We start from the raw sequence: 19831 nt of genomic DNA, 5'->3' as shown, positions 1-19831 counted from the left end.
TGGTGGTTTCCAGCACCTTACTCCTCTTCAAACCTTGCTTTCAGTTCCATGATCTTATTGCAGGTTCAATCAGGTCTCTAGTTTCAAAAATACAGCACACACAACCTTACCAGAGAGAAGGTTGTTTGTCTTTGTTTGCAGCCTGCAATAGTTTTCCTGTAGATTCATTCATTCATTTAGGTTCCCTGCAGCCTCAGACAAACAGCCTTTCTGGAGAAAGAGTAGGATCTTGTCCCTGTGCTGCCAGGAGTCAAACAAACTCCTTGGGACACTCAGAACCATCCCACTGGGATAGGATCGTAGAATCTAATCAGTACCTGTTACCGGGCAGAGAAAGGCCTTTTGGATCAATTCATTGGCCACCAGCCGATCGATCAAACGGAGTCCCACCCCATCTCTCTCTGGTGTCAACAAGTCTGAAGCTCCTCCTGTTCAAAGTAGCGGATACTAGCAGAGTGTTCTCTCCTGCATTCTGAATTCCTCGTTCTCGCTGCTGCTTGACTTAAAGACACATGTCCATTAATCATCCATGGATAAAAAATAATAACGGCAAAACAAAGGGGAAATAAGGGACTAAAGGAATGTGGACGTCACATCATGCGGGGTCGCATCATTTGTTGTCCCCATCCTTTGATTGCTCTCTTGAACAGACTTTGGCTCTCTCGACCATTTGCGAGGGGAGCAGTTAGGAGTCAGTGCAGACTCGATGGGACGAATGGCCTCTTGCTGCACTGCAGGGATTCATTGAAAAGTGAGGCCAAAAGCAGATCCGCCATTGTTCTTATCGACATGCAGAACTTCATAAATCTGTAGGTTGGGGGGATAGTGGTACACCCGGTAATTGAGAGGCCCCAGACTAATTGTAGGGGGGACGACAGACACGGGTTCAAATCCTACCAATGGCATGCGGTGGAATTTAAATCCAATTAATAAAATCTCGAATAGACGGTGCTAATCCCGGTAATGATGGCTGTGAGAACCCTCATCGATTGTCGTTTTTAAAAACACCCACCTGGTTTACTAATGTCTCCCTTTAGGGAAGGGGAAATCTGCTATCCTTTCACGGTCTGGCCTACACGAGACTCCAGACCCCCCCCCCCCCCCGCCACACACACACACACAGCAATGTGGTTGACCCTCAACCGCCACTCTCCAAAATGGCCGAACAAGATACTGGCCAGAATTGGTCGCCCATCGGTCGCACGCACAAGGCGGGCCCGGAAGCGGGCGTGAAACCCGGACCGCAATTTTGCATGGCTGCCCAATTAACATGCACTTTGGAAAAGGAGAAGCGCTGCGCGGGAAGTTGGCGAGTGCTGAGAAACAGGAAGGTGTGGGGTTCACGTTTCTAACGTGCTCCCTCGGGCGGCCAGTTGACAGCCACCTGCAGAGCTGTCTCGGGAGCTCCAGACCCATGAAAAATAAATAGCGATGGGAAAAACGATGTACAGAGTGTCTGGGCGGCGCTTTCAAACACAACTCTCAGTCCCTCCACCCAGGCAACCGTTGAAAAAAAACTTAATTTCAGCCCCGGATGGTTCACCCCGCACCAGATCGAGATTGGAGCTAACAGGTAAAAGGCCTCCTGGCACAATCGCCGCCCTCCTCCCGCCGACCGTCAAAGACGGCTCCCGCAAAATTCCTGAATTGGTCCCTTTGTGGCCCAAATTCCCGCTTAGTTGTTCTCAGGAGCGCTTCTCTCGCCCGCCCACCGTTGAAACATTGCGCGAGTGTGCGATGACGTGGGGTCATGCACCCAACGTCTTTTTGTGGCGCACTTCCAGGTAGGGCCTGCATTTGCCCGAGCGACGTCCATTCAAGGGACAGGAACTGCTGGGGCCTTGCCAGCGACGGCCACGCCCTGTGAAGGAATAATGGGGAAGCAACTTTTTTTCAGAACTAAAATACTCACTCTCCACGTGCTGCAGTCCTATCCGCTTCTAACCCATTCCCTCTGCCCTTTTCTCTCTACTCCCTACCCCCGCCCCCTAGAGAAGGCAGATTTTCCTGGGTGACAGGATGGACCTGGTATCCTACCTCCAGAAGCCCATCGAGAGGATGAGGAGCTACAGCCTCCTGCTGCAGGAGCTGAGTGCCGAGTGCGAGGTCGACACCACACGGGAGCTGCTCGGCCTGCGCGCTGCCACAGAAATGGTCCAGTTCCAGCTTCGCCAGGGCAACAACCTCCTGGCGATGGAGGCCATCCGGGGGTGTGACGTGAGTCTGGAGTGACGGGAACTCAACCCTCTCAGTAGACGCCAGTCAGTGTACAGATATCTCCCTGAGAGAGAGGGGACTGAGAGACACCAGTCAGTGTACAGATATCTCCCTGAGAGAGAGGGGACTGAGAGATACCAGTCAGTGTACAGATATCTCCCTGAGAGAGGGGACTGAGAGACACCAGTTAGTGTACAGATACCTCCCTGAGAGAGGGGGGACTGAGAGACACCAGTCAGTGTACAGATATCTCCCTGAGAGAGGGGACTGAGAGACACCAGTCAGTGTACAGATATCTCCCTGAGAGAGGGGACTGAGAGACACCAGTCAGTGTACAGATATCTCCCAGAGAGAGAGGGGACTGAGAGACACCAGTCAGTGTACAGATATCTCCCTGGGAGAGAGAGAGGACTGAGAGACACCAGTCAGTGTACAGATATCTCCCTGAGAGAGAGGGGGGACTGAGAGACACCAGTCAGTGTACAGATATCTCCCTGGGCGAGAGAGGACTGAGAGACACCAGTCAGTGTACAGATATCTCCCTGAGAGAGAGGGGGGACTGAGAGACACCAGTCAGTGTACAGATATCTCCCTGAGAGAGAGGGGGGACTGAGAGACACCAGTCAGTGTACAGAAATCTCCCTGAGAGAGAGGGGACTGAGAGACACCAGTCAGTGTACAGATATCTCCCTGAGAGAGAGGGGATTGAGAGACACCAGTCAGTGTACAGATATATCCCTGAGAGAGAGAGGGGGCTGAGAGACACCAGTCAGTGTACAGATATCTCCCTGAGAGAGAGGGGGGACTGAGAGACACCAGTCAGTGTACAGATATCTCCCTGAGAGAGAGGGGACTGAGAGACACCAGTCAGTGTACAGATATCTCCCTGAGAGAGAGGGGATTGAGAGACACCAGTCAGTGTACAGATATCTCCCTGAGAGAGAGGGGGGACTGAGAGACACCAGTCAGTGTACAGATATCTCCCTGAGAGAGAGGGGACTGAGAGACACCAGTCAGTGTACAGATATCTCCCTGAGAGAGAGAGGACTGAGAGACACCAGTCAGTGTACAGATATCTCCCTGAGAGAGAGAGGACTGAGAGACACCAGTCAGTGTACAGATATCTCCCAGAGAGAGAGGGGACTGAGAGACACCAGTCAGTGTACAGATATCTCCCTGTGAAAGAGGGGACTGAGAGACACCAGTCAGTGTACATATATCTCCCTGAGAGAGAGGACTGAGAGACACCAGTCAGTGCACAGATATCTCCCTGAGAGGAGACTGAGAGACGCCAGTCAGTGTACAGATATCTCCCAGAGAGAGAGGGGACTGAGAGACACCAGTCAGTGTACAGATATCTCCCTGGGAGAGAGGGGACTGAGAGACACCAGTCAGTGTACAGATATCTCCCTGAGAGAGAGGGGGGACTGAGAGACCCCAGTCAGTGTACAGATATCTCCCTGAGAGAGAGGGGACTGAGAGACCCCAGTCAGTGTACAGATATCTCCCTGAGAGAGAGGGGACTGAGAGACACCAGTCAGGGTACAGATATCTCCCTCAGAGAGAGAGAGGGGACTGAGAGACACCAGTCATTGTACAGATATCTCCCTGAGAGAGAGGATGGACTGAGACACCAGTCAGTGTACAGATATCTCCCTGAGAGACACCAGTCAGTGTACATATATCTCCCTGAGAGAGAGAGGGGACTGAGAGACACCAGTCAGTGTACAGATATCTCCCTCAGAGAGAGAAAGGGGACTGAGAGACACCAGTCAGTGTACAGATATCTCCCTGAGAGAGAGGGGACTGAGAGACACCAGTCAGTGTACAGATATCTCCCTGGGAGAGAGAGAGGACTGAGAGACACCAGTCAGTGTACAGATATCTCCTTGAGAGAGAGGGCGGACTGAGAGACACCAGTCAGTGTACAGATATCTCCCTGAGAGAGAGGACTGAGAGACACCAGTCAGTGTACAGATATCTCCCTGAGAGAGAGGGGACTGAGAGACACCAGTCAGTGTACAGATATCTCCCTGAGAGAGAGGGGACTGAGAGACACCTGTCAGTGTACAGATATCTCCCTCAGAGAGAGAGAGGGGACTGAGAGACACCAGTCAGTGTACAGATATCTCCCTGAGAGAGAGGGGACTGAGAGACACCAGTCAGTGTACAGATATCTCCCTGGGAGAGAGAGAGGACTGAGAGACACCAGTCAGTGTACAGATATCTCCTTGAGAGAGAGGGGGGACTGAGAGACACCAGTCAGTGTACAGATATCTCCCTGAGAGAGAGAGGACTGAGAGACACCAGTCAGTGTACAGATATCTCCCTGAGAGAGAGGGGACTGAGAGACACCAGTCAGTGTACAGATATCTCCCTGAGAGAGAGGGGACTGAGAGACACCTGTCAGTGTACAGATATCTCCCTGAGAGAGAGGGGACTGAGAGACACCAGTCAGTGTACATATATCTCCCCGAGAGAGAGGACTGAGAGACACAAGTCAGTGTACAGATATCTCCCTGAGAGAGAGGGGACTGAGAGACACCAGTCAGTGTACAGATATCTCCCTGAGAGAGAGGGGACTGAGAGACACCAGTCAGTGTACAGATATCCCCCTGAGAGAGAGGGGACTGAGAGACACCAGTCAGTGTACAGATATCTCCCTGAGAGAGAGAGGACTGAGAGACACCAGTCAGTGTACAGATATCTCCCTGAGAGAGAGGGGACTGAGAGACACCAGTCAGTGTACAGATATCTCCCTGAGAGAGAGGGGACTGAGAGACACCAGTCAGTGTACAGATATCTCCCTGAGAGAGAGGGGACTGAGAGACACCAGTCAGTGTACAGATATCTCCCCGAGAGAGAGGACTGAGAGACACCAGTCAGTGTACAGATATCTCCCTGAGAGAGAGGGGACTGAGAGACACCAGTCAGTGTACAGATATCTCTCTGAGAGAGAGGGGACTGAGAGACACCAGTCAGTGTACAGATATCTCTCTGAGAGAGAGGGGACTGAGAGACACCAGTCAGTGTACAGATATCTCCCTGAGAGAGAGGACTGAGAGACACCAGTTAGTGTACAGATATCTCCCTGAGAGAGAGGGGGGACTGAGAGACACCAGTCAGTGTACAGATATCTCCCTGAGAGAGAGGGGACAGAGAGACACCAGTCAGTGTACAGATATCCCCCTGAGAGAGAGGGGACAGAGAGACACCAGTCAGTGTACAGATATCTCCCTGAGAGAGAGGGGGGAGTGAGAGACACCAGTCAGTGGACAGATATACCCCTGAGAGAGAGAGAGGGGACTGAGAGACACCAGTCAGTGTACAGATATCTCCCTGAGAGAGAGAGGACTGAGAGACACCAGTCAGTGTACAGATATCTCCCTGAGAGAGAGGGGACTGAGAGACACCAGTCACTGTACAGACATCTCCCTGAGAGAGAGGGGACTGAGAGACGCTAGTCAGTGTAGAGATGTGGATTATGTGAGTAAAACTGGTCTCACTGTTCTGTAGGTCAACCTGATGGAGCAAGGCCAGCTCCTCCGCCATGACAGCTTCGCTGTGTGCTGCAGGCGCCGGAAGTCGATGCGCCACGTCTTCCTCTTCGAGCAGCTCATAGTGTTCAGCAAGTTGAAGAGGACAGAGGGAGCCTCCGAGACCTATATTTACAAGGCGTCCCTCAAGGTGGGTCGGAAGGTGCTCTCTTTCACCTGCATCTGGATGTTTCCCCCCACCGCCGTTCCGTTGCTGAACGGAAGGTGGTTCGGATGGAGGAAGGCATGAGAGAGACCGCGTTCAAATATCTTCTCGTGATGGGATGTGAGCAACAAATGCTGGGCCACGGCAGCGATGCCCACGTCTCGTGAGAGAAAATGTTTTGAAAAATAACGAGTGTCAGTCCACAGCTCGCTGGCCTCTGGGTCAGCATGTTGAAATTCCAAAGATGTGCGGGCTAGGTGGGGTTTCAGGGACAGGACGGGAGGAGTGGCCCGAGGCAGGGTGCGCTTTCTGAGAGCCGGTGCAGACTCAATGGGCCGAATGGCCTCCTTCTGCACTGTAGCAATTCTATGTTATGTTCTTTACGGGACGGGATGGGGGAATTCAGCAACGGCAATGTCATTGAATGCCAAGGGAATATGGTTTGGATCCTCTTGTTGGGAGATGGCCATCGTCTGACACTTCGTTAGCCCCAAGCCTGGATATTGTCCCGGCCTTGCTGCATTTGTCTTGAGGAGTCACGAATGGCGCTGGACATCGTGCATTCATCAGCGTACAACCCCGCTTCCGACCTTAACGATGGACGGAAGCTCGCTGAGGAAGGCGGTTGAGCCGAGATCGCTGTTGATTATGGAACTCCGTGCAGAGTACTCTGGAGTGTGCAAATGAAGAATCGTGCAGCAATTGATGATCGTTGTCACGGTCCATGGTCACCATTCCTTTCACAAGCTTTATAATTCCAGATGTTTGTTGGTTGAATTTAAGTTCCGCCAGCTCCGTTGGTGGGATTCGAACCTATGCTCACAAAGACCATTAGCCTGGGGCCTCTGGATTTGTTGATCCAGTGTCATTACCCTCTGGACAGGGAGAAACTGGTGGAGGCATCGAGAGGGGCACAGATTCAAGGCGCTTTTCTTTTATGGGGTGTGGGCGTCAGCGGCAGGGGCCCCAGCATCTATCGCCCGTCCCTAATTTCCCCCTCAAACTGAGTGTGGGATCGCTCAGCCCTTTCAGAGAGGGGGCGAAGGGGGGGGCGTGGTTAAGATTCAACCTGTGTGTGTGTGCGGGGAAGCCTGGAGTCACATGTACGTCAGACCGGGTGAGGATGGCAGAATTCTCCTAAAGGGGAACATTAGTGAACCAGATAGAGGGGCGACCTGATAGAGGTATACAAAATTATGAGGGGCATAGACAGAGTGGATAGTCAGAGGCTTTTCCCCAGGGTAGAGGGGTCAATTACTAGGGGGCATAGGTTTAAGGTGAGAGGGGCAAAGTTTAGAGTAGATGTACGAGGCAAGTTTTTTACGCAGAGGGTAGTGGGTGCCTGGAACTCACTACCGGAGGAGGTAGTGGAGGCAGGGACGATAGGGACATTTAAGGGGCATCTTGACAAATATATGAATAGGATGGGAATAGAAGGATACGGACCCAGGAAGTGTAGAAGATTGTAGTTTAGTCGGGCAGTATGGTCGGCACGGGCTTGGAGGGCCGAAGGGCCTGTTCCTGTGCTGTACATTTCTTTGTTGTTGTTTGTTCAGATTGGGGGGTTTAACGCCAATGGCTTTCATGGTCATCATTAGACTTTTATTTCTAGATTTTTATTGAGTTCGAATTTCACCATCTGGCGTGATGGGATTTAAATCCAGGTCCCCAGAACATTACCCTGGGTCTCTGGATTACCAGCCCAGTGACTACAGAATCACAGAACCCCTGTTGGGCGGAAGGTGGCCATTTGGCCCATCGAGTCAATGCCAACCCTCCAAACCTAGCACCCTACCTAGGCCCAATCCCTCACCCCAACCCCGTAACCCCACAACCTGACCTGCACATCTTTTGGACTGTGGGAGCAAGCCGGAGCACCCGGAGGAAACCCACGCAGAGACACTGGGAGAGCGTGCAAATTCCACACGGTCACCTGAGGCCGGAATTGAAGCCGGGCGGGGATGCAAGTTCAATTGAGGCATTCAAGAACGAATCAGGGGCGAAATTCTCCGGTGTCGGCGTGATGTTCGCCGACTGGCGCCCAAAACGGCGCAAATCAGTCGGGCATCGCGCCGCCCCAAAGGTGCGGAATGCTCTGCATCTTGGGGGGCCGAGCCCCAACCTTAAGGGGCTAGGCCCACGCCGGACAAATTTCCGCCCCGCCAGCTGGCGGAAAAGGTCTTTGGTGCCCCGCCAGCTGGCGCGGAAATGACATCTCCGGGCGGCGCATGCGCGGGAGCGTTAGCGGCCGCTGACGGCATTCCCGCGCATGTGCAGTGGAGGGAGTCTCATCCGCCTCTGCCATGGTGGAGACCGTGGCGAAGGCGGAATGGAAAGAGTGCCCCCACGGCACAGGCCCACCCGCGGATCAGTGGGCCCCGATCGCGGGCCAGGCCACCGTGGGGGGAACCCCCGGGGCCAGATCGCCCCGCGCGCCCCCCTCCCCCCACCCAGGACCCCGGAGCCCGCCCGCGCCACCTTGTCCCGCCGGTAAGGTAGGTGGTTTAATCTACGCCGGCGGGACAGGCATTTTAGTGGCGGGTCTTCGGCCCATCTCGCCCCAGATTGTTATCTGAATGGGGAAAACTTGCCGGGTTAAGGGGAGGAGGCAGTTGGGTGGGGGGGCACTTCTGTGATTCTGGGTGAATCCTTGGAAATGAATCAATTGGAGGTTTCTGAGGAAAGAGTGGGCGAAGGGGAGACTAATTGGTTAGTTCATTCACAGAGCCAACACGTGCATGCCGGACCGAATGGCCTTCTGCGGCGCTTGGTCCGATTGGGAATTCAAGTTGGGTTTGACCCCAACCATTTACTGGGAAGAATTTCTCGTCCTGGCCGGTTAGTGTCATCAATACTGCCTGAGGCCTGTTGTGGGAGGCGGGTCAACAGCAGGAAGCTAGCACCACCCGGCAATGAGAAGTTTAGCACATGGCATTCACGGTGCTGTTTTTCGAAAAACAAGTTTATATTCTCTGCTACATCACTTTCAAAGTTCACTTATTCTTTCGGCGACTTTAGTTTCCATCAACAAATACTTCCCAGTCAGACGGAGAGACTCCCTCTCTGAAAGGGGTCCCTGACGGAGAGACTCTCTCTTTAAAAGGGGTCCCTGACGGAGAGACTCCCTCTTTAAAAGGGGTCCCTGAAGGAGAGACTCCCTCTTTAAAAGGGGTCCCTGACGGAGAGGCTCCCTCTTTAAAAGGGGTCCCTGACGGAGAGACTCCCTCTTTAAAAGGGGTCCCTGACGGAGAGACTCTCGCTTTAAAAGGGGTCCCTGACGGAGAGACTCTCTCTTTAAAAGGGGTCCCTGACGGAGAGACTCTCGCTTTAAAAGGGGTCCCTGACGGAGAGACTCTCTCTTTAAAAGGGGTCCCTGACGGAGAGACTCCCTCTTTAAAAGGGGTCCCTGACGGAGAGACTCCCTCTTTAAAAGGGGTCCCTGACGGAGAGACTCTCTCTTTAAAAGGGGTCCCTGACGGAGAGACTCCCTCTTTAAAAGGGGTCCCTGACGGAGAGACTCTCTCTTTCAAAGGGGTCCCTGATGGAGCGACTCCCTCTTTAAAAGGGGTCACTAACGGAGAGACTCTCTCTTTAAAAGGGGTCCCTGACGGAGAGACTCCCTCTTTAAAAGGGGTCCCTGACAGAGAGACTCCCTCTTTAAAAGGGGTCCCTGACGGAGAGACCCCCTCTTTAAAAGGGGACCCTGACGGAGAGACTCCCTCTTTAAAAGGGGTCCCTGACAGAGAGACTCCCTCTTTAAAAGGGGTCCCTGACGGAGAGACCCCCTCTTTAAAAGGGGTCCCTGATGGAGAGACTCTCTCTTTAAAAGGGGTCCCTGACGGAGAGACTCTCTCTTTAAAAGGGGTCCCTGATGGAGAGACGCTCTCTTTAAAAAGGGTCCCTGATGGAGAGACTCTCTCTTTAAAAAGGGTCCCTGATGGAGAGGCTCCCTCTTTAAAAGGGGTCCCTGACAGAGAGACTCCCTCTTTAAAAGTGGTCCCTGACGGAGAGACTCCCTCTTTAAAAGGGGTCCCTGACGGAGAGACTCCCTCTTTAAAAGGGGTCCCTGACGGAGAGACTCCCTCTTTAAAAGGGGTCCCTGACGGAGAGACTCCCTCTTTAAAAGGGGTCCCTGATGGAGAGACTCCCTCTTTAAAAGGGGTCCCTGACGGAGAGACTCTACCGTTAAAAGTAGCTTTGCTGGGGTGACATGCTGTTCAGAATCATGATTTGAATTTGCACATTCCTTGATGATGGGATAAAGGAAAAAGGCCGCGCTCTGAACATAAGCACAGACGCACAGGAAATCCCCCCTGCTTACTTAGGCTCAGTCCCAAACCTAGTACACCCACACCCTCATAAAAGGTTCAAAGCAATAGAAACAGGACCATACAGAAAATCAGCAACGAGATTTAAAGCGAGAATGGGCTCAGTCCCAGGGAATGCTTCAGAGTGTTAACCCTGTACCCTCTCAGGCCATCTGCCCTGATGTTAATCCAGCTCCCTCACACTGTCTGACAGCATCTATGGAGAGAGAAAGGAAAATAGGAACATCGTAATCAGGAGCAGAAATGGGCAATTTAGCCCTTCGAGCCTGTTCCACCATTCAATCAGATCATGGCTCATCTCTTCCTGGTCTCAAATCCACCTCCCCACCTGCTCCCCATATCCTTTAAACTCGTTTTTTTATCAGAAATATATTCATCTCCTTGAAACGTTTTAATCCAGATTCCACCGCATTATGGGGCAGCACAGATTCACCACCCTCTGCGAGAAGTAGTCCCTCCTCATCTCGGTTCTCAATCTACCGCCTCTCAACCTCTATCTGTGACCTCTTGTTCTAGATTGCCCCACAAGGGGGAACATTTGGTCTACATTTACTTTATCAATCCCTTTTAGTATTTTATACGCCTCGATCAGATCCCCGCTCACCCTTCTAATCTCCAGCGAGTATAAATCAAAACTGTTCAATCTCTCCTCATGCGCCAACCCTTTCATCCCCGGAATCAACCTGGTGAATCTCCTCTGAACTGCCTCCTATGCCACCACATCCTTCCTCAAATAAGGATGACACTTTGTCAAAGATGTTAATCCAGCTCCCTCACACTGTCACTCCATAACCCCTCTGTGGAACACCAGGGAGGCATGTGAAAATCCCCCTAATCCTCTTCCAAAAGCGGGGGACAATGGTGTTTTTAAAATTCATTTACGGGATGTGGGGCATCCCTGGTTAGGCCCAGCATTTATTGCCCATCCCTAGTTGCCCTTCAGAAGGTGGTGGCGAGTTGCCTCCATGAGGTGTAGGTACCCCCACTGTGCTGATAGGGAAGGAGTTCCAGGATGTTGCCCCAGCAACAGTGAAGGAGCAGGCGATATATTCCCAAGTCGGGGTGGTGAGTGACTTGCAGGGGAACCTCCAGGTGGTGCTGGGCCCAAATATCTGCTGCCCCTTGTCCTTCTAGATGGTAGAGGTGGTGGTTTGGAAGGTGCTGTCGAAGGAGCCTTGGTGAGTCGCTGCGGTGCATCTTGTAGATGGTACACACACTGCTGTCACTGTGCGTCGGTGGTGGAGGGAGTGAATGTTTGTGGATGGGATGCCGATCAAAGCGGGGCTGCTTTGTCCTGGATGGTGTTGAGCTTCTTGAGTGTTGTCGGAGCCGCACTCACCCAGGCAAGTGGAGAGTATCCCATCGCACTCCTGACTTGTGCCTTGTCGGTGGTGGACAGGCTTTCGGAGTCAAGAGGTGAGTTACTCACCGCAGGATTCCTAGCTTTGACCTGTTCTTGTAGCCACAGTATTAATATGGCTGGGTCCAGTTCTGTTTCTGATCAATGTCGGGGGTAATCAGTGGTGCAGTCTGACAGTTTAGTGACCTTTATTATATTTAAAAAAAAAGAAATTTAGAGTATCCAATTCTTTTTTTTTCCAAATTAAGAAGCAATTTAGCGTGGCCAATCCACCTAACCTGCACATCTTTTGGGTTGAAAGAAAAAATGAAAATCGCTTCTTGTCACAAGTAGGCTTCAATGAAGTTACTGTGGGGGGCTAGCACTATTTGGAGTGGCGGACGAGCCGGGAGGCGAAAGAGGCCGGTATCCTGGCCTTTGCATCCCTGGTAGCCCGGCGGAGGATCTTGCTATTGTGGAAAGATGCGAAGCCCCCCCAGTGTGGAAGCCTGGATAAACGACATGGCAGGGTTCATCAAACTGGAGAGGATAAAGTTTGCCTTGAGAGGGTCTGCGCAGGGGCTCTTCAGGCGGTGGCAACCGTTCCGAGACTATCTCGCGGAGCGTTAGATGGAGGTCAGTCAGCAGCAGCAGCAACCCGGGAGGGGGCGGGGGTGGGGGGAGGGGAGGGGGCGGCGTTTCTTTCGGGGGGGGGGGGGTAGAAGGGTGGGCGGGGAAAGGGGTTTTTCCTAGGGGCACTTGAGAAAGGAAAAACAAACATGGGAAAGTCGATATGTGGGGGAGGAACCCATTCTACAAAGTTCTGTATTATGTTGAATTGATTTGTTTATGTCTTGCTCTGTGACTTTTCTTTTGTTTTTTTTGTTATGGGGGGTGGGTTTGAATGGTTGAAAATTTTTGTTGAAAAATTCTGAATAAACATTTTTTTAAAATGAAGTTACTATGAAAAGCCCCTAGTCGCCACATTCCGGCGCCTGTTCGGGGAGGCTGGTACGGGAATCGAACCGTGCTGCTGGCCTGCCTTGGTCTGCTTTCAAAGCCAGCTCTTTAGCCCTGTGCTAAACCAGCCCCAGGGTTGTGGGGGCGAAACCCACGCAGACACGGGGAGAATGTGCAAACTCCACACAGGGTCGGGATCGAACTTGGGACCTCGCCGCCGTGAGGCAGCAGTGCTAATCACTGTACCACCTGACCTTTATTATCTAACCCTGTCTCTCTCTCTCTCGCCTCAGACAGCGGATGTCGGACTGACGGAGAATATCGGGGACACCGGGCTGCGCTTCGAGGTGTGGTTCCGGCGAAGGCGCTCAAATGAGGCCTATGTCTTCCAGGCCGAGACGGCCGACATCAAGCAGGCGTGGACAAGGGATATCGCCCAGATCCTGTGGAGGCAGGCCTCGCGAAATAAAGGTGATAGGCGGTGTGGGACGGTGTGAGGGGGTAGCATGAGTGTGGGTGGTGGCGTACGGGTGTGCTTTCGGGACAGGGGCAGGGGCGGTGGAGGAGGAATGTATCACTGTGTAGTTCGCTGGTCCGCACTCCTGTACCAGCCAGGTACCCAGAGGGGATGTGGGCATCGCTGGCTGGGCCAGCAATTAGTGCCCATCCCTAATTGCCCTTGAACTGGCTGACTTGCTCAGCCTTCTAAGAGAGCATTTTAAGAGTCAACCATAGGGGCTGTTTAGCACAGGGCTAACTCACTGGCTTTGAAAGCAGACCAAGGCAGGCCAGCAGCACGGTTCGATTCCCGTACCAGCCTCCCCGAACAGGCGCCGGAATGTGGCGACTAGGGGCTTTTCACAGTAACTTCATTGAAGCCTACTTGTGACAATAAGCGATTTTCATTTTCATATTGCTATGTTGGAGGTCTGGAGTCACACATGGACCAGTCCAGGTAAGGACGACAGCCTCCACTTCCCTGAAAGATATTAGTGAACCAGATGGATTTTTATCGTGTGAGAGACTGCGCAAAAGAGAGAAAACGCGAGAGAGAGAGAGAGGGAGAGCATGAGAGAGATAGCAAGAGAGAGAGAGAGAATGAGCGAGAGTGCGTGAGAGAGATAGCACGCGAGAAAGAAAGAGCATGCGAGACTGAGATCGAGAGAGAGAGGGCATGCGAACGAGAAAGAGCATGAGAGAGAGCGTGTGGGAGAGAGAGCACAGGAGAGAGAACATGCAAGAGTGCGTGATAGGGTGTGTGCAAAATAGAGAACGCATGCGAGAACGCGCATGAGAGCGTGAGTGAAAGAAAATGTGAAAGGCACAAGGCAGACACCAAATGAGAGGGAGATTGGGGAGCGAGATAGGTGGAAAGAGAGAACCGGGCAACTAGGAACAGGCGCATGGGGTGGTGTGTTTTACTTAACTCAAGGAGTCGCTGTGGCCAGCATTCATTGCCCTTCCCTAACTGCCCTTGAACTGAGTGGACATTTCATGGGGTCTGGAGTCACATGTCGGCCCTCCACATCAGGACGGCAGATTTCACCTTCCCCTAAATGACTGGCGAAGCAGATACGTTTTTGTTACAATGGACAACAGTTTCACGGTCATCATTAAGATTTTTAATTCCAGAATTTTTTTAAAATTGAGTTCAGATTTCACCATCAGCCGAGGTGGGATTCGAACCCGGGCCCCCAGAGCATTACCCTGGGTCTCTGGATTACCAGTCCAGTGACAACGCCACTACGTCCCTGAGAGAGGGGGAACTTTGTGCCCAACCTTCCGGAGTTGGATTTGATTCCAGACTCCCCAGAGGTCAAGAGACCAGTCATTCTGAATTGACCGAAACCTCGTGGGCAAACCCATCCCGTCCGTGCCCCCCCCCCCCCCCCCCCCCCTCTTTTTTTGTTAAATTTTCCGTTTGCCCCTCGCGCTGGTTTGCAGCCGGTCTCGATTTTCCTTTGAAAACGTCTCCCTCTCCCCTCCTTTTTCCAGAGTTGCGGCAGCAGGAGATGGTTTCCATGGGGATGGGAAGCAAGCTGTTCCTGGACGTGCTGTGTTCCGCCAGCGGCAAAGGTAGGAGAACCCCCACCCCCCTTGTCCTGAGGCGCCAGGGCATTTGAATATAGGAGCAAGCTCAAGGGGCCGGGTGGCCGATACTCCGCTGCTCCTAATTCGCATGTTCATTAGGGAGGTTATGCTTCAGTTATACAGGACATTGGTGAGACCACATCTGGAGCACTGTGTACAGTATTGCTCTCATTTAAGGAATGATGTCAATGTGTTGGAAGCAGTTCAGAGAAGATTTACTGGACTCACACCTGGAATGGACGGGTTGTATTATGGGGAAAGGTTGGGACAGGCCGGGTTTGAGGCCAATGGAGTTTAGAAGAGTGAGAGGTGATTTGATCAAAACCTTTAAGATCCTGGGCAGCACGGTGGCGCAGTGGGTTAGCCCTGCTGCTTCACGGCGCCGAGGTCCCAGGTTCGATCCCGGCTCTGGGTCACTGTCCGTGTGGAGTTTGCACATTCTCCCCCACAACCCAAAGGTGTGCAGGGTAGGTCCCAGGTTCGATCCCGGCTCTGGGTCACTGTCCGTATGGAGTTTGCACATTCTCCCCGTGTCTGCGTGGGTTTCTCCCCCACAACCCAAAGGTGTGCAGGGTAGGTGGATTGGCCACACTAAATTGCTCCTTAATTGGAAAAATTAATCGGGTACTCTAAATTTTTTTTTAAACCTTTAAGATCCTGAGGGGGTCTTGGACAGAGTGGATGTGGAGAGGATGTTTCCTTTTGTGGAAGAATCCAGAACGGGGGGTGGGGGGGGGGGGTGGGAGGTCACTGTTTAAAAATAAGGGGTCATCCATTTAAAAAGGAGATGAGGAGAAATATTTTCTCTCAGAGGGCGGTGAGTCTCTTCCTCAAAGGGCGGTGGAAGCAGAGTCTCTGAATGTTTTTAAGGCAGAGCTGGATAGATTCTTGATTAACAGGGGGGGGGGTGAAAGGGTATCGGGGGTGAAAGGTTATCGGGGGACAGCGGGAATGTGGGTGTTGAGGTTACAATCAGATTGGCCGTGATCTTGTGGAATGACGGAGCAGGCTCGAGTGGCCTCTTCTCCTGCCCCTGGTTCATGTGTGAAGTATGAAGAGCAGCAGCAGGTTCCTATAGGCCTCGGAGCTCCATACCTGCAGACAGAGCCAAATGACAGGACCGAGCACGTTTCTTAGATCATAGAATTTACAGTGCAGAAGGAGGCCATTCGGCCCATCGAGTCTGCACCGGCTCTTGGAAAGAGCACCCTACCCAAGGTCAACACCTCCACCCTATCCCCATAACCCAGTAACCCCACCCAACACTAAGGGAAATTTTGGACACGAAGGGCAATTTATCACGGCCAATCCACCTAACCTGCACATCTTTGGACTGTGGGAGGAAACCGGAGCACCCGGAGGAAACCCACGCACACACACGGGGAGGATGTGCAGACTCCACACAGACAGTGACCCAAGCCGGGAATCGAACCTGGGACCCTGGAGCTGTGAAGCAACAATGCTAACCACTGTGCTACCATGCCGCTCACACGGCCTGACTGTTTGGGTCCCACGCATGGGGGAGGGTGGGTGAGGGGAATTGTTGGGGTGGTGGGGACACACGGGATAGGCATACACAGACACGCACACAGACTATGGGATAGACACACACACAGACATACGGGATAGATACACGCACAGAAATTTCCCCATGCTGGCCTCCAGCTAGTTTCAGCAGGGCGGGAGAGTGCTGGACCACGAGATCCCACTCGCTCTGTCTGGAAGGCCATTGACCCTTCTGGAGAGTTCATTAAGGAGGGGAGGGTGCTGGTTGAGAGAGGATGGGCAAGGGGGGATGCGCGGTGATTTTAAACATCACGAGCTGCACGCACCGTCTAGGGAAGGCGCGAGGGCAGACCAACTGAATGGTTGCAGGCGCCTGGTTAATCAGTTGGGAAGCCCCCGTGGGGGTAGGCAAGGGGGTGGCGGCAGAGCCGGCGCGGGCCAAGACAGGAGACCCAGGGGGGTGTAAGGGGCACAGGGGGTGACTGTAGGCAGCAGGGAGGGGGGCGCGTTGGCAGGGGAACCAGCTGGCGCCAGATCTCGTAGGGAGACCACATCGTGCCGTCCGTCCTGGTGCGCGATGTAGGCATACTGGGGGTTGGTGTGCAGCAGCTGGACCCTCTCGACCAGGGGGTCGGTCTTATGGCTCCTCATGTGCCTCCGGAGAAGGACAGGTCCCGGAGTTGTCAGCCAAGATGGAAGCGAGACCTCGGAGATGGACTTCCTAGGGAAGAGAAACAAGTGGTCCTGAGGGGTCTCGTTTGTGGCTGTGCAGAGGAGCGATCTAATGGAGTGTAGGGCGTCAGGGAGGACCTCCTGCCACCGGGGGGTCGGGAGACTTCTAGACCGGAGGGCCAGAAGGACGGCCTTCCATACCGTCGCGTTCTCCCTCTCCACCTGCCCGTTTCCCTGCGGGTTATAGCTCGTAGTCCTGCTCGAGGCGATGCCTTTGCTGAGCAGGTACTGACGCAGCTCATCGCTCATGAACGATGTGCCCCGGTCGCTGTGGACGTAAGCAGGGAAACCAAACAGTGTGGAGATGCTGTGCAGTGCCTTTATCACAGTGGCCGAGGTCATGTCGGGGCAGGGGACTGCGAAGGGGAAGCAGGAGTACTCATCGACGACGGTTAGAAAGTATATATTGCGGACTTCCGGGTGCGGCGATGACCAGCTGAGTCGCACGTTTCGGCAGCTCCCGGTGAAACGGACTTTTGGGCTCTTGATAGGAGCCCCAACGGCAATTTTGACGGCTAAAAACACTGTGCGGTAAACCAGAAGGGAATCCCCCTGGATACGGATGAAAAAAGGAGGAGAAAGTGGCCGGATTGCAGTGGATCCTTTAGAACAGCGGCAAGGAAGGCAAGCAAAAACCAAGATGGCGTCGGAAGGTGGCAGTTTAACATGGGGCCCTGAACAACAAGAGTTCTTGAAATGCTGTGTGGAAGAGCTCAAAAAGGAAATGAAGAAAGAGCTGTTGGCCCCGATACTACAGGCGATCGAAGGGCTAAAGGAGGAGCAAAAGACCCAGGAGCGGGAGCTTCGGGTCGTGAAGGCAAAGGCAGCCGAGAATGAGGACGACATACAGGGCCTGGTGGTGAAGACGGAGACGCATGAGGCACATCAGAAACGATGTGTGGAAAGGTTGGAGGCACTGGAGAACAACGCAAGGAGGAACAACCTGAGGATTCTTGGTCTTCCTGAAGGTGCGGAGGGAGCGGACGTCGGGGCATATGTGAGCACGATGCTGCACTCGTTAATGGGAGCGGAGGCCCCGGCGGGTCCGTTGGAGGTGGAGGGAGCATACCGAGTGGTGGCGCGAGGACCGAGAGCAGGAGAAATTCCCAGAGCCATAGTGGTGAGATTCCTCCGTTTTAAGGATAGAGAAATGGTCCTTAGATGGGCAAAGAAAACTCGGAGCAGTAAATGGGAGAACGCGGTGATCCGCGTTTATCAAGACTGGAGTGCGGAGGTGGCGAGAAGGAGGGCGAGCTTTAATCGGGCCAAGGCGGTGCTTCATAAAAAGAAGATAAAATTTGGAATGCTGCAACCGGCAAGACTGTGGGTCACATATCGAGGGAGGCACCACTACTTTGAGACGGCGGATGAAGCGTGGACTTTTATTGTGGAAGAAAAACTGGAATGAGCGGGTTATTAAAAAGAACGTTTGATCAAAGTGGTGGGGTGAGTGTGGGGGGCGAAGAGGGGGGGTTAAAAAGGGGGGAAAGAGGAGTTTTATGTACTAATCCTGCGATGTGGTAACTTTTCTCTCTTCCACAGGTGGTGATGGGGGGAGGAGGGGAGGTGGAGGTGATGGGGCGTTGGCCATTGGGGGCGGGGCCAAGGGAGAAGCGCGGGCTTGGTTCCCGCGCTATGATAATCATGGCGGGAATAGAGAAGCAGGAAGGAGGGGGCGTCGCACGGTGCGAGCCGAGGTCACGGGGGGAAGCCGAGGTCGGCCAGAATTTGCTGACTTCTGGGAGCAACATGGGGGGAGTAATTACGCTAGCGGGGGGGGTGGGAGGGGGGAATTACTGGGCTGCTGCTGCTGGGGAGAGGGGGGAGCTGGTATGGGAGGGGATGGGCGGGGGGGGGCACCGCCTGGGGGAGATACAGCTGCGTGGGAACCGGGTGAGGAGCTGGAAAAAGGGGATGGCTAATCGACATGGGGGGGGGGGGGGGGGTAGGAAGCCCCCCAACCCGGCTGATCACGTGGAACGTGAGAGGGCTGAACGGGCCGATAGTGAGGGCACGGGTACTCGCACACCTTAAGAAACTTAAGGCAGATGTGGTTATGTTACAGGAAACGCACCTGAAACTGATAGACCAGGTTAGGCTACGCAAAGGATGGGTGGGGCAGGTGTTCCATTCGGGGCTAGATGCGAAAAACAGGGGGGTGGCTATATTAGTGGGGAAGCGGGTAATGTTCGAGGCAAAGACTATAGTGGCGGATAACGGGGGCAGATACGTGATGGTGAGTGGCAAACTACAGGGGGAGACGGTGGTTTTGGTAAACGTATGTGCCCCGAACTGGGATGATGCCAATTTTATGAGGCGGATGCTAGGACGCATTCCGGACCTAGAGATGGGAAAGCTGATAATGGGGGGAGGATTTTAATACGGTGTTGGAACCAGGGCTGGATAGGTCGAAGTCCAGGACTGGAAGGAGGCCGGCAGCAGAAGGTACTTAAAGATTTTATGGAGCAGATGGGAGGTGTAGACCCGTGGAGATTTAGCAGACCTAGGAGTAAGGAGTTCTCGTTTTTCTCCTATGTCCATAAAGTCTACTCGCGAATAGACTTTTTTGTGCTGGGAAGGGCGTTGATCCCGAAGGTGAGGGGAACGGAGTATACGGCTATAGCCATTTCGGATCACACTCCACACTGGGTAGACTTGGAGATAGGGGAGGAAACAGGAGGGCGCCCACCCTGGAGAATGGACATGGGACTAATGGCAGATGAGGGGGTGTGTCTAAGGGTGAGGGGGTGCATTGAAAAGTACTTGGAACTCAATGATAATGGGGAGGTCCAGGTGGGAGTGGTCTGGGAGGCATTGAAGGCGGTGGTTAGAGGGGAGCTGATATCAATAAGGGCACATAAAGGGAAGCAGGAGAGTAAGGAACGGGAGCGGTTGCTGCAAGAACTTTTGAGTGTGGACAGACAATATGCGGAGGCACCGGAGGAGGGACTGTACA

The 19831-nt window shown here is 53.3% G+C and overlaps 1 protein-coding gene across 1 annotated transcript in view; it reads left to right on the top strand.

Annotated features, from left to right (window-relative positions):
* Window positions 1-19831, top strand: part of LOC140417928 (uncharacterized) — a 208573-nt gene that overhangs the window by 160641 nt on the left and 28101 nt on the right. Inside the window, exons 18-21 of the mRNA XM_072501359.1 lie at window positions 1993-2217; window positions 5734-5904; window positions 12840-13017; window positions 14542-14622. Of these exons, the coding sequence (XP_072357460.1) occupies window positions 1993-2217; window positions 5734-5904; window positions 12840-13017; window positions 14542-14622 (655 nt within the window). The remainder of the gene's footprint in view (window positions 1-1992; window positions 2218-5733; window positions 5905-12839; window positions 13018-14541; window positions 14623-19831) is intronic.

This window comes from Scyliorhinus torazame, chromosome 5 (genome assembly GCF_047496885.1).
Source record: "Scyliorhinus torazame isolate Kashiwa2021f chromosome 5, sScyTor2.1, whole genome shotgun sequence".
Taxonomy (NCBI): Eukaryota; Metazoa; Chordata; class Chondrichthyes; order Carcharhiniformes; family Scyliorhinidae; genus Scyliorhinus; species Scyliorhinus torazame.
The sequence above is the reverse complement of the archived record's forward strand: the minus strand, read 5'-3'. Positions and strand labels throughout refer to the sequence as shown.